Here is a 15,460-nt window from a genome sequence, read left to right on the forward strand (position 1 = left end):
CCTATCTAAGAATCCGGGATGAGCTGAGAACCAGATTGCTGCTATTAATAACTTAGGACTTTGAGGCCAACGATTTGCGGGTGTTACATGCAATGATTTCTCACACAAATACATGACATGTCATTAGTGATTGATCCCTTTGATAGGTAATGAGTCTGTCAGTTAGGTAATAGATCCGTTAATCAGGTGATAGATCCGTTAGTTAGGCGATAGATCTGTTAGTTAAGTGATGGGTTTAAGATATGGATCCTTTAGTTAGACGATAGATCCGTTAGTTAGGCAATAGATCCGTTAGTTAGGGATAGATCCATTAGGCAATTGATCCGTTAGTTAAACTATAGATCCATTAGTTAGGCAATGGATCCGTTTCTTAGATGATGTATTTAAGATATGGATCCTTTAATTAGGTGATAAATCCGGTAATTAGATCTTAAATCCGTGAGTTAGGTAAAGGATTCTTTAATTCGGTAGTGGATCCTTTAGTCAAGATTTCTTTTAGAAAAGTCACATAATTGTGTTACCAGTGGACGAAACAATGTAAGTTTGAATGACATTTGCGAATAATAAGTTTCCAAAATTATAGGTGATCGTTCTAGTGATTCCAATTCATTACAAGTCAAGAACTCCCAAAGAAAATGGACTGAAAATTTCGGAGACTTGAAAACTTTAATATCTTAAGCTCTTATCAAATTCTTAGAAATTAATAGAAAAATAATTGGTCAGTCCAATTTGGTTTCTATTCATTATAATTTCTTTAAATCATGTAACATTTTTTTTTTCCTTTTTTTCATATTACACTTCATGAGGAGATAAAGGAGGAGATTCATATAAAGAATAAATTAGTTTAGTTTAGTTATATTAACGTCCCGTTTTAAAGCAACATCAGGCTCGTGGGACGGACCTCGTGATTATGAACCGCTGTCAGATGCCGAGAACGACACCTGAGCTGGCACCTCCCTCTCCAAATTTCCACATCAGCGGGAGGGTGTTTGACCCGGACGGATTTAACGTGCACTAGACGATGGTTCTTCGGTGGAATTGGGTCTTGAACCTCAACCCCTTCTGTATGAAGCCGAGACCTTACCACCAGGCCACCGTGGCCCCTAAAGAATAAGTTAATTTTGTGTTCTCTTGTAATATTAAATGAAGTATTTAATATTCCAATAACCAGTTTAAAATTTAATTCATAGCGGCAATAGTAATATTAAAAGAATAATGCGACGTCTCATCTGTTCATTTCGTTGCTTTATACTGTTCACTATCATGCGAACGGACGCTAGTGGATTCTGTATAATTCAGTTGATAGAAATCGGTGTGAAAACTGCACATCGAATTTCACTAACATAGCTAATTAGTCTCTTTCATAATTTATGGAGTTCACAGACAGACGGACATGATTCCATCCATTAAAATATCCATAGCCATTAAATCCCTTGGTAATATATCGATAATGAAAGTGATAAAATATCCATAATAAAATTGGTAAAATATTGATATTTATAATAAAATTGGTAAAATATCGATATTTATAATAAAATTGGTAAAATATTGATATTTATAATAAAATTGAAATATTGATATTTATAATAAAATTGGTAAAATATCCATTAAATCCATTGGTAATATATCCATAATAAAATTGGTAATATATCCAAATCCGTTGGTAAAATATCCATATCCGTTGGTAAAATATCCATATCCATTAAATCCATTGGTAATATATCCATATCCATTAAATCCATTGGTAATATATCCATATCCATTAAATCCATTGGTAATATATCCATATCCATTAAATCCATTGGTAATATATGTAAATCCTTTGGTAAAATATCCATATTCATTAAATCCATTGGTAATATATCCATAATAAAATTGGTAAGATATCCATATTCATTAAATCCATTGGTAATATATCCATAATAAAATTGGTAAGATATCCATATTCATTAAATCCATTGGTTATATATGCATATCCATTAAATCCATTAGTAATATATACATAATAAAATTGGTAAAATATCCATATCTATTAAATTCCTTGGTAATATATCCATTATGAAATTGGTAAAATATCCATAATAAAATTCCTAAAATATCCATATCCCTTAAATCCTTTCGCAATATAGCCATAATTAAATTGGTGAAACATCCATACCCCTTAATGCCATTTGTAATATATCCATAAAAAATTGGTAAAATATCCATATCCATTAAATTTATTGAAGTGTATATCCATTAAAACTTTTATGATAACAATTACATAAAGATTTTTTTTATGGTTAAAATATCTCGTTTGTTTATTCCTTTGTATACTTCATATCCTAGAAAAAAATTCTTAATGGTAAATATTGTTGCAATAGCTTGATGCAATTCGCAATCACTTACAAGCCATACTGAAATTTCAAAATTCGGTGATTCAGAGGTTCACTTTCACTCCTCGCTAATGATTTCTTAGTCACGAGTCATAAATAGGAATTTATCGAGAACACAAAAGATAGCAGGCGGCCAGGTAGATGGTTAAAGTCCTCTCATCTTCGCTGCCTTGCTGTGAGAGGATCTTATCAGAACTTAAGTAAACATTTTGCGGCCATATTTCTCTCATCTGTGCCACAGCTTCCGACTTGAAGAGTCGCCGTTATGCCGTATTTTAATGAACCCAATGATTGCAGGTAAAATATGCTTCTTTTTTTCACTTAAAATTTGAAATCTTCAGTTCTGATGATAAAGAGTAGATTTTCTTGCACAGATTTCAAACATATTTGGAATAATTTGTTGTATTAATTCGACAAGAAATCTTAAAAAAGTTTAAATTATTCAATTTCTAATTCAGCGAATTGTTGTAGAGGTAGTTAAAAGTGTGACGTCATAGATTTCAGAGGATCAAGGCAAATGGCTCCAATATCGTGTTTCGGAATATTTCAAAAGATCAAATAGATTGTTTTCATAAAAAAATGAAACATTTTTGCCATATGTCTATAAAAATACCAATTTGGATATTTTTATCTCATTAGGTAGTACAGATTTTCTAAATTTTCGAAATTACTTTTAATGCTTTCTCTGTAACAGAAACTCTGAATATTTGTTCCAACGAAATTATAAGCATTTATGATTTTTTCAAATTGACGAATTTTTTGAACAAATATCTATGCTTATGAATACAACTTTGAATTGAAATGACAAATCATTAAAAGAAGATATTTCTAATAGCATTATAGACAAAAAATGTAAATTATTGTTTTTTGTTCTTGTTGTATAAAAAAATCACAAGTTATCAAAAGTAGATATTTCTAACAGCATTATAGACAAAAAGGGATAAAAAAATGTAAATGATTGCTTTTTGCTTCTATCGTAGTCAAAAATTACAAGTTATCGGAAGCAGATATTTCTTATAGCATTATAGAAAAAAAGGGCAAACAAATATAAATGATTGCCTTTTATTTCTGTTGTAGACAAAAATATTGCAAGTCGTTGAAAGAAGAATTTCTAATAGCCTTAGAGATCAATAAGGACAAGAAATGTAAATGATTGGTGTTTTTTTTTTTCCTTCTTGTTCCACCAAAAAATAGAAAAAAAAATTTTTAATTCTGCGCAAATAGCTTCTATCTTACATTGTTATTGCTAAAAAAGGATTTCCATTTATTCGACAAAAATAATGGATTACCTATCAGCAAGGATTCAATCATTGGATCCTTGCTGCTGTCAATGGATTACCATAACTCTTCTGTAGGTAACTACAAATAATGAATTTATGACAACGGCTTTATTACATATCTTTTGGTGCGATTTCTTATTTGGATAAATCCTTACCTCAAATATTTTTCAACTTTTTCTACACTATCATTTAACCTAATTTTGAATTAAGTAGAATAAAGAAAATTTTCATTTCCCAAACTACTTTTTCCATTAAAAGCAGTCTACAAAAGAATGTACGTAAAAGCATTAGATTCTTAAAATTACTTTCAGAACAAAACAGAATTTCTATAATTGAGATTTTTATTAAAACTATACCTTTTAAAATTAATAAAATTGACTTAAATGCAATAAATATTTATAATTATTAAAATACTCGAACAATTTGGAAATGTTAATATATCATAGAATCTGATGACTGAAATCATAAAATAATTTTTTTAAGTTTTCCAATTTTAAATGCTTTTATTGAGCTTTTGATATATAAGTGAAAAAAAATGGTTAGAAACGTGTAAACGAAAACGAATATTTGCTTTTGAAATGGAGACAGCAATTTTTATAATACTCGAAAAAATATTATGTACATTCTGAGCTGCAGACTAGCTATTTTAATATTTTAAATTACTTTAAATCATTATTTGCTAATTTCTCAAGACTAATTTCACAATTATAACATTTTTTTAAAAAATATGAATAATAGGAATTAATATTTTATGCATTTTTTGGAATTTTTAGGCAGATTAATATTTTAAACAATTACAGATAGACAAATTTTTATTGTCTAAAGTAATTCTTCTTATTCACAAATATTTACAATCAGGCAAAAAGATACACATATCTATTTCAATTATCGAGATATTTAATAAATCATAAATAACTTTTTTCAAGCAGCTTTCAATTTTTTTTTTCAGCGAATCTCAAACTTGTAATATTTTTTAGACATTTTAAGATTATTCAAAAGAATAATTCGTCAATAACTACATGTATTTACAGGTAAGTATCGTATTATATGTGATAAGGAAAAGGCCAAGTAAAATGCAATTTTCAATACATCATACTTAGATATCAAAATGTGGGAATAGCTTTATGAAGAAGCACTCTTTATATTTTACCTAAATCCCATTACATTAATATACATTTTTTCAACATGCTTTAAAAGTAAATTAACAGTTAAGCCATTTCAGATAGATTTGTTGGCCATGAGCAAATAAAAAAAAAAAAAAATTTTTACCATTTATATACAAGATCAGAATTGAGATAATTTTGCAGAGAAACACTATTCTTAGTTACTAAGCAAATTTATAAATAAATGCTTAAAAAGTTCTTTTTAAAAAATATGCATTAAAGGGCAGACATAATCCACTTATTGGTTATGTTATTAAAAAAACAGTTTGTAAAAATTATTGCTTATACGCTTTGAAGAATAAATATTAATGTGATTATGTGGATAGTTAGTTCTTCTGAGAAAAAATAAATCTATTTAGAAGACCCCAAACTTTTGGTAAACTGCGACATATCTCGGACCCTGACGCGGAAAGCCAAGGCAGTTCCGTGGATTATACAGATAGGTAAATGCTCTATAATTTTATATCTCCATACCGAACTGCTTGATAAACATTAATATGCAGAATGTGTTCAACTCGCGAAAATTTTGTAAATATTAGGACAAAAAAAAATAAAAGATCTATTTCTACCCTTCGAAGATTCCTTAAGCATCTTTTTCTACCATTCGAAGATTCTTTAAGCATCTTTTTCTACCATTCGAAGATTCTTTAAGCATCTTTTTCTACCATTCGAAGATTCTATAAGCATCTTTTTCTACCATTCGAAGATTCTTTAAGCATCTTTTTCTACCATTCGAAGATTCTTTAAGCATCTTTTTCTACCATTCGAAGATTCTTTAAGCATCTTTTTCTACCATTCGAAGATTCTTTAAGCATCTTTTTCTACCATTCGAAGATTCTATAAGCACCTTTTTCTGCCATTCGAAGATTCTATAAGCACCTTTTTCTACCATTCGAAGATTCTTTAAGCATCTTTTTCTACCATTCGAAGATTCTATAAGCATCTTTTTCTACCATTCGAAGATTCTTTAAGCATCTTTTTCTACCATTCGAAGATTCTTTAAGCATCTTTTTCTACCATTCGAAGATTCTATAAGCACCTTTTTCTACCCTTCGAAGCTTCTTTAGACATTTTTTTTCTACCATTTGAAGATTCTTTAATCAAAAAATTCCAAAAACTAAATTAATTTTGGCAGTACATCATTTTCTTTTAATTAAATCCTGATTGCGAAAAGACAGTAATAATACTTATCTCAGAAATAATAAAAGTCTTATTTTGTATAGAAAATAAAAGGATAGAAAAGAAAAATTTTATATATATTTTCACAGAATGCTGTTTCATAGAATTTGTAGTGTATTTATATGATGATTGGATTGTGTTATAAATGACAGTAATTAATAAGTTATTGCCAAGGCATAAATTTTATAAATATAATAATAAGATCAATCAAAATTGATATGTACTGGGAGAAAAATTATTTTAAAAATTCTTTTTTAATAACCAAAATCATGCGATTATTTTTTTTTATCATGGCGTCTTTTTTAAAATCTTGTAAAGTTTTACTTATTACAACTTGAAGTAAATCTTCTACAAAGAGTTCATAATTAGTTTTTCCATAGAAAACTATTCAAAAGAAAGACAATTGATGAACACCGATTACATTTCTGTGTAATTCGTACTCATTAAGAAAAAGATCAGTTTTTAAACAAATTAAGTATTTCTGATTGAAGCAAAACGGAAAAAATGTTCCTACAAAATACTCAATCGTGGCTCCATCTCTAATTTTTAAACCTTTAGAAATAGATATTCAGTTCCAAATGTAAAAATACTTTCAATAAAATAAAAAATCATTTAAAAATATTTTATTAGTTGCAAACGTAAAGTTAAATTATGTCAAGATTTTTGTAAATCTGATTAATAGTATTGGAAATGTATAAAAAAATTTAGAGTATATTTTTTACAGCAATACATTTATTGAAAGAAGCAATATTAAAAAATGTTTGTTACTTTATCGAAGGCATTTTTTCAATTGGAAATATACCTACATCGCTTGCGCTTTTCATTTTTAAAGAGCTGCAATGAAAATCAATATCATATATATTTAAAATATACAATGAATTATATTAAATGAACACGACTTTTAAAATTTTGATCATTATTCTTGTCAAGAATTGTTAAAAATCAAAACTTTTTGTAAACTATATTTGTTATTACAAAATTACAAATAACATCTGTATAATATATAACATGCCTTTTTTTTTACACAAAATTTATAAAAAGTTGTATCCATTCTGTTTCGTGCACATTTATATTTGTTGTTCCAATTCTGCATTTTTCTTTCTAAATAGGGGCTGGTGGACGTCCAGAACAGGTCTAGAACAGAAACTCATCATTTTATCCACGATATTATTTATTGTTTGCTTCTCCTTAACCATAACGGTTATTGTCTACAAAAATCGTTCAAGTTCAGGTAAGAACAAGTTCAATTCTAATTCAGTTAATTTCCAAGTTCAATTCTAATTTTTGATGTCTAAAATAAAGCGTAATATAAAATCTATTAATTCGCAGTTTAACTAAAAAAATTTATTGAAATTTGGATTTTATACCTTTTTTAGAAGATCTATAAAATTTTTATATCGATTATATATATCGATATAATTTGAATTATATATCGATAAAATTTGAATATCAAAAACTATGAAGTTTAAATTAGAAAATATTTCTTTTAAAGTTAAAATAGTATAGTTACATGTTAACTATTTTTTAAAAATAGTTTTAAATATTAAAACCAAATTTTGATTCAAAAGTTTGTGTTTTATTTTCAGAAATATCCAAGATAATGCTTGAGACAAATTCTGATAATTATGTTTTTAAATATAAGCAAAATCCTTTTGATAAAATATTTCAGCCCAGTTTTTAAATTATTATAAATAAATATTTTCTTCAATTATCATTAGCTTCTAAAATATAAATAATATGTTGTTTTCCTGTAAAAGATAACTTCTCCAATTCCAAAAATGGCATTTCAAAATAATTTGTACACTAGTAAACGCGCACATATTTTGTCACCCTCAATCCGTTTTGAAATATCTCATGCATCTATTTTAAGGTTTTATATTAACTATTAGGAATTTTCTCACAAATGTTGAATATAACGATTTTGACTTTAAATTCCATGTTTGCTCTGCTACTCATCTGTATCATTGTTTGGATGTAATATTTGGATAAAATATGATACTCAGTTATCTGGATCAAATAAGAATTCATTCTAGTTTAGTAATTAAAAATATATTTCGTTTGGATTCTTTGGCAAATTTTAAAGTGAAAAATAAAATTATATATACAGAAATTTAATAAAACATTTGCTTTAATTTTTAAGAATTCAAATTATCAGCTTGATGTTTTGATAAATGATATGTAATAGTTTTCATTTTTCTCTGGTAACCTTAGAATTAATAAATATGACATTGTCAGAATTTTTTTATTTTATGTATGTATACCAATATTAAATTAAGTGAAGAAATTTATTTTTAACGAAACGCATTTAATTATTCTAATAATTAAGAAAATTTTATATTGACTATTTTGAAATCCTATTCTTATAAGAAAACAATTAATTTATATTAGGAAAAGAATCTTTTCTTGCTCCTGATATCTGCATGTCAGGCATTCCAATAAGTAGCTCGTTTTGAAGTATTACTGATTTTAAATTATTGTCAATGAATTTTTGAAGATTCAATCAACCATCAAATAAAAACAATAAATTATTTGTAAAATAAAAAAAATAATTAATTTAAATAATAATAATATAAATTTTAAAAACACAATTCCATCAATAAATCGAAAAGAAAGAAAAATTTTTAAAAATGGAGGCACAAAAATTTCTAAATGAATTTACAAACCTGATGGAAACTGTATAAATACATTGGACAACTTGAATTATCTTTAAGGCACATTTTTAGTTCTTAAAAATCTTCTTGAACGCTCTTCATTGAAACTCTATTACCGCTTAATTTTCTTATATTGCATCTGAAGCCTCACATTAAAACAATCTTTGCTTTGATCACCAAAATTCAAATAAAAATTATTTTCTTCTGTACAGCACATTAACAAAAATGAAAGTGTTTAAAATTTCTTCACTTGTTTGTTTATTTTAATTTTCAATATAATTCATAATCATTATGAAATTGACGTTACATTTTTTTTCATAATACAATCAGATGGCATTTGTATATAGAAATTAAAAATTAATCAAAATTAATAGATGAACTAATAACAAAGTTCTACAAATTTTAAAACATTTTAGTGTGATAAGGGACAGAAAGCCGTGTAAAATTTCGCAACTCTAATTCATCAAAAATGTAATGTAAAATTTGACAAAAAATTTGAAAACGTGGAACAAATTATATAAAATATAGGAAAAAAAAATAATTCGTAGAAAATTTCAGTAAATAATAATACAACAAATAATTATTTAATCTTCATATTTTAACAATAAAATTACATTGTACTGAATTGGAACCTTAATACCATAGATAAATTATAAAGTTTTATATGTATATTTTAAAAAATTATATTTCTAAAATCAGAATTTAAAAATGCTCATTTTTTTAAAGTGAAAACCGAGTTTCAGTAACCGTTCGAACAAACATATCCTATGATAAAGAAAATAAATATTGAAGAACTTAAACTATGCTTATCACCTTTGAAAAAAGTGGTTTTTATCGTCAAATGGCATTTCACAAGACAGCGACACATCAAATCGATTCCCCATTATCATTAACGTTTATTCTTCAGCCACTGATATGTCCTTGAAATGAAAAATGCGAGATAAAATACTGAAAATTCTGAGAATACTTTTTTCAAATTTACTTTTCAAAAGAAACTTTGTTTAGTATGAAAGGCTGATCATCGATGCTTAATCCATTGATAAACGAGAACTATATAAGCTCAATTTTTAAAGATATACATACTTATGAAGACTACACCAACCTTTCAGGATTTCATCAATAAAAAAAATAATATTGTTACGAAATTTCCGGGGTTCGTTTGGATAGTGGGGGTTATATGGTGTGAAAAACGCTCAATCACCAGGTGGCAGTAGAAAATAAAACAACGACGTTTATTTACACGAAGACACACAGGACAGCACAAAGACGACAACTATATACAGCACAGAAGACGATTATCTTCAGCCGAGACGTGCAGCATACAACAATATACACAGCAGCATACAACAGTATACACAACAGCATACAACAGTATACACAGCAGCTCTACTCCGTCGCTGCTCCGTTGTCCCTGAAAGACGAGTTCTTAACCGTCGCTTCCGACTACTCTTCGACTCCACTGGTCCACGACCCAATTCACCGTCGACTCCCCGGCAGCTACAGCTCCTTTTATAGGTCTTAGGAGGCGGGGCTAAAAGCCTCTCATCAGGAACGTTCGAGGTGTATCTCCGTTCCTATTGGACGGATCGGGAAAATTCTCGATGTTTCGGGTATAATCTATTTTGGCGCCAAAGTCACCAAATTCGTCGCCAAGTCACCAAATGGTCGCCAAGCTCTGGGACCTCCCATGGAACCAACTATGCTGGAAAACCGCACCACAGATTCGTAATAATATTAATATCAATATTATTTATAAATTCTTCTGTAAAATAATGAGTAAACGAGACTCAATGGTCTTCCCAAAAATTTTCGCGTAGTCTCTAATACAGGTGTTATTTCAGAGAATGCTTTGCATGTCAGTGGTGTATAATAGTTACGAAAAGGATTATCAGAAATCAACGTGATGAATAAAGTATTCCCCACTTGATATACAGTCCACCCAGTCATGACGTTAATCATTACTTGGCAAAAAATTATAAGTTTATATCCCCATCAGCCAGGTAGCAAACTTTTCCTACTATCACGAGACAATAATGCATTTTACCCGGGACGCAGAACGTTGAACAAGTACGCAAGATATCTTAAACTTGACTCATAATCATTTGACATGGCTCAAACTATTATTTGCTTCTCAAGAACCCAGAATGTATTATCATAAATAGGTCTGATGAATAACATGCTGATTGTAATTTACATTCACTATAATGAGTATGTTCGGAACCCTGATTGTTATTTTTATCATAGATTGCAACACATTTTTCCTTTATTCGAGGTATGGAAAGCAAATCTAATTCTATCAATACAATAGCTAAAATGACATGTTTTCCGTATCTGATTCAAGGAAAGGAAGAACTGTCATGATACTTTGTATCCTGCAAAAAAAAAAAAAAAAATAATAAATAAATAAATAAAGCACCAAAGAACCTTATCATGAGCTCATTGAATGTGTTAACCAAAATCCTTTTATTCATCCGTAATTAAATTTTAATTACAATAATGCAATAACTCTCTGCCCAAATAGGTGATTCTACAACTGCAGCGCCCCCCATCACTTCTACAGCAGCGACAAGTGAAACGACGGTGACAGGAGATACAACGCCATCTAGTGACTCCACAGTCTCTTCGAGTATTGAAACATCACCGGCGACATCTCCAGAAGCATCACCTAGTACAGGATCACCTTCTACGCCCGAAACTACGTCAGAAACTCCGTCATCATCTACTGAGAAGGTAGTTCCACCAGACGCTGAAGGCGCAGTACAGATATCCAAATCTTCTCCATTAATTTCACTATTAAAAGAAGCTAATAGAGTGAATGGTATCCTGGAAAAACTCAAAGATGATGAAAAACTGACAGGAGCTTGAAGCAGCTCTGAAGGAAGTTGATTATTTTTGCCAAATTTTTTCGATGATTATCTTGTTTATAGTCGACATCAAGATGGAGAACTCATAAAAACAATATTTTGTTAAAACATATTTAAAATAAATGAAGTGTTTATAAGATTCAGTGGCGTAAAGTAGTTTATTAATTCAGTCTGTTCTGTCAACCTAATTTTTTTAAATTAAACTTCCAATAAGATAATCGTTTTAGCTAATTATAGAAACACGACCTTCTTTTTTTAAGTTTTCTCGACCATTTTCCGAAATGTCTTCCAAATTCTCATATTCAATCGATAATCAGGGCTGTGCCGAGGGGATGTAGAGATTGGGGGGGGATATAAAACTCATAAAATTATAAAAGAATAAGTAACAAGAGTTGGAATGATACAAATTGCTGTGCAAATAAATAAAAAAAGACTAAATCTACTTTTGCGTTTGCGATTTAAAACTAAGAGTGTTTTTGAGCCACGGACAAGCTCACTGTTCGAAGACAGCCGATTTAAGCCTAAGAGGGAACGCCTCTTGTTTTTATCGTAGAGCCAACTAGGGGCAAGAGTACGACTTAACTACAGACACGTCACAACCCTTTTCACGGGGCGGACTTCATTCTAGCATTTCATTCACTCATCCACAGATCGTAATTTAGACCTGAATCAGAGAACGATCACCCCTAATCCAGTACCCCCAGTGGTATTACTCTCGACATGGAGGACTTTGTGACCACGACAGATTTATACGCGTATCAGCCACCAAGCACGCGGGGAATCTTCGGCCCGCGGGGTTCGAACTCGCAACCTAAGGGATGCGAATTCAACGCTCTACCAAACAGGCTTCAAAACTAAGAGTTCTTAGTTGTTGTGTCTAAAAGCTATTAACTCATTTTATCCATTTAGAAGGGGTTCTCCTGGACAAGGATTTAAAAATTGAAAAAAAAAATGAAAGCAGTTTTCCGAGAGAATTATAAAAGAAAAGAAAAATTAACAGAAATGTGGGATATAATGTATGCGGCGATGGTGAAGTTTTTGCAGTTCAGCCAAGCCACAAGAACGTCTTAGTACAACCCTGATCGTAATCACACTTATATTTAAAAAATTATATTTAGGTTTCTTAACGCAATAGGAAATAATACTCGGCATTTAAAAACTAAGTTACCTAATTCACCTAATTTACCGATATTATGATTTTTTGAGCTATCATGAAAGATTTGATTTATTACAAAAAGGTGGAAGACATTAACCCTCTGGCTGCATAATTCTTTAAAATTACTATTTAGATGTGATGTTTGCAAATAAGTTCAAATATTTTTCAAAGAAAGTGAATTGATTCTATATCTTACACAATAATAATATGATATAATAAAATCTGTAATCTTAAAAATAAGCTGCAAAAAATGGGAGAGTTATCAGAAAATGGACCAGCAGAAGTCGCAGCTAGAGGGTTAATACCAATAAAAATGCCTTAGTTGAATCATTGTTTAACTTTAAAAAGAAGTATTTTAATTTGTACCTAACAATTTTCTAAACTAATATGCTAAAATTGCGTTATCAATGAATATTTTTCGATGCCAATAAATTCCATTTTCACTATCTGATCAATGAAATAACATGTGCAAGTTTATCTGCAATGATTTACAAGCTATGCCAATTAAGAAATTTGGATTAATTAAAATTTTTACTGCAAAAAAGAGCATTTCACTATTTAATTGATATAAAAGAATAAATACGTTTTTGATTACGTATTAAAAAATAAGATTTTTTTTTTGTCAAAAATAGGAAGCCATCTCAATACTGCAGAAATATGAGACGCTAAGTAAATATTTGTGAAATGAATTTTTTATACTTTTTATATTGTTTTAATTTTAAAGAGAATATTTTAGAGCTTTTCTTGTATGATAATTATTTTAGCTCGAATTTCAAATAAGACTCATTTTAACGCCTCACACTCTTGTAATTTTATTTCATACCAAAAATTTTTATCAAAAAATATTTACTATTTTTTATTAATAAAAGAGCGTTTTTAAAATTATATTTAGTATTATATAATTTTTAGTCCGAAATTAATCATATAATTCCTTTCGCAAATATTATAAAGCCTTAAATTAGAATTATTCTTAAAACCATACCCAGGTGCGTCTTTTACATCAAATTAAAATAAATTTAAACAAAATTAATCTTCTAAGTGGTAAATAAGTTTTGAAAAAATAAAAATAACGATTTCTTATTGAGAACAATCAACCGATAAAATTTCAGAATTTTTTTTTATTTATTCAAACAATTATTTAAAAGAACTTTTTAAAAAACAATTACGTTTTTGCAATTATGAATTTTGAAAAACTGAAAAATAAAGCATGTAATAAATAAACGACAAACAAATCATTTGAATTATATGATTAAAATGATATATTCGACGATGAATAATAACGAATTTTTGAAAACTCCAAAATTGTAATAATGCAGTAAACTATTTTCTTTCTGATATCAAGATCTCAGAAATAAATACAAATTTTTGTACTATCACTAAGATTGAAGGTAATTTTTATATTAATCTCTCCATAAGAATCTAATAATGCAGACGTAAAATTACTTTGGTTGTCTAATTAACCAAAAATTTTGCAGAAATTATAAAAACTTATATACGTTCCAAGGCAAGAAAGGAATTTTGACAAGGGACGGAATATTTTGCTGTAAATATCAGAATATTTTTCAACATTTTAAAATAATAATAACCAAGACACTAATATAAGAAGTCATACATGGATAAATTAACGAAATTAAATTGGAAATTACTACATAAATATTATACAGATTAATTTCTGACCTCAATTTCTAACATTCACCCTGACAAAGTTTTAAATTATATTATCTCAAGTATTTAAATTATATTATTTTCTTTCAAAAAATGAATTAATTTTACAACTAAGTTAATTTCTGTGTTAATCTGTAAGATTCATAAGTTAATGCCAGATTCCTTTTATCTATAAAAATAATGCATCTCACAAATGAGGAAAAATTGTTGAGAGAAATTATCAAATAGTTTTATTGTAAAAAGACATAATAAGGTTTGCACTTGGAATTAAATGGTCGCAGCCTTTATATTGTCAGGAATTGAAAAAAAAAATTATTATATAACGAAAGATTAGATGAATGATTCAATCTTTCAAATGATTTTCATGGAAAAATTCGACAGGGGATTTGAAATTTCAACAAGTGTCAAAGTAAATCAAGCTGTTACATTAAAAAATAACATTTTCTTTAACAGTGATTCAAAAATATTTGTTTAGTTGAAATATCAATTGTTCGAAAAAGATTTAATTAGCAATTGAAAAGAAAGAATAAATCTTCCCAAAGTTTTAGTGGAGCTGAAATTTAATGGAGTTTTAATGGAATTAAAATTTACCTAAATGGATTCTCGGATTTCAATCCTTGACTGTGGAATTGTATACAGCTTAAAGGAATCGTCTTGTATTTATTTAGGAAATACAAACATATTTTAACAGAAAATGTATTGAAGCTTTGATTGAAAATGTCACAAATATTCAATAAGCACTCCACTCATTGCATAACATATCAAATCTGTAATGCAATTTTTTCGAAATCTTTAGTAACATGTATCAGTTGATACTAATGTAACGCAATTTTTAAAAAAAATGCTGTAAATTTTATTCGAAAATCCAACGTATAACGAGACGCTTGATTTGGTTATATTAACGTCCCGTTTGAAGCAACACTAGGGCAATTTTGAGACGGACCTCGTCATTTTGAACCACGGTCAGATGACGAGGACGACCCTTGAGCTGGCACCCCCCTCTCCACACCACACCACACCAGCGGGAGGACGTTTGGCCCTGACGGATTTAACGTGCAACAGACCCTCTTACACGACGGTTCTTCGGTGGAATCGGGTCACGAACCTGAAACCCTCCGGTTCCGAAG

At 28.9% G+C, this 15,460-nt stretch overlaps 1 protein-coding gene across 2 annotated transcripts in view; it reads left to right on the forward strand.

Annotated features, from left to right (window-relative positions):
* The window catches only part of LOC129989116 (platelet glycoprotein Ib alpha chain-like), a 31,345-nt gene extending 19,690 nt beyond the window's left edge, over positions 1–11,655 (forward strand). Inside the window, exons 1-3 of one of the 2 annotated variants that reach the window (XM_056097441.1) lie at positions 2,514–2,672; positions 7,107–7,228; positions 11,170–11,655. In XM_056097441.1, the coding sequence (XP_055953416.1) occupies positions 2,641–2,672; positions 7,107–7,228; positions 11,170–11,513 (498 nt within the window). In that variant the 5' untranslated portion in view covers positions 2,514–2,640 and the 3' untranslated portion in view covers positions 11,514–11,655. Of the gene's footprint in view, positions 1–2,513; positions 2,673–7,106; positions 7,229–11,169 lie in introns of those variants that run through there. The other variant, XM_056097440.1, reaches the window with a different exon arrangement.
* The last annotated feature ends 3,805 nt before the right edge of the window (positions 11,656–15,460 follow it).

Source organism: Argiope bruennichi, chromosome 10 (genome assembly GCF_947563725.1).
Source record: "Argiope bruennichi chromosome 10, qqArgBrue1.1, whole genome shotgun sequence".
NCBI lineage: Eukaryota > Metazoa > Arthropoda > Arachnida > Araneae > Araneidae > Argiope > Argiope bruennichi.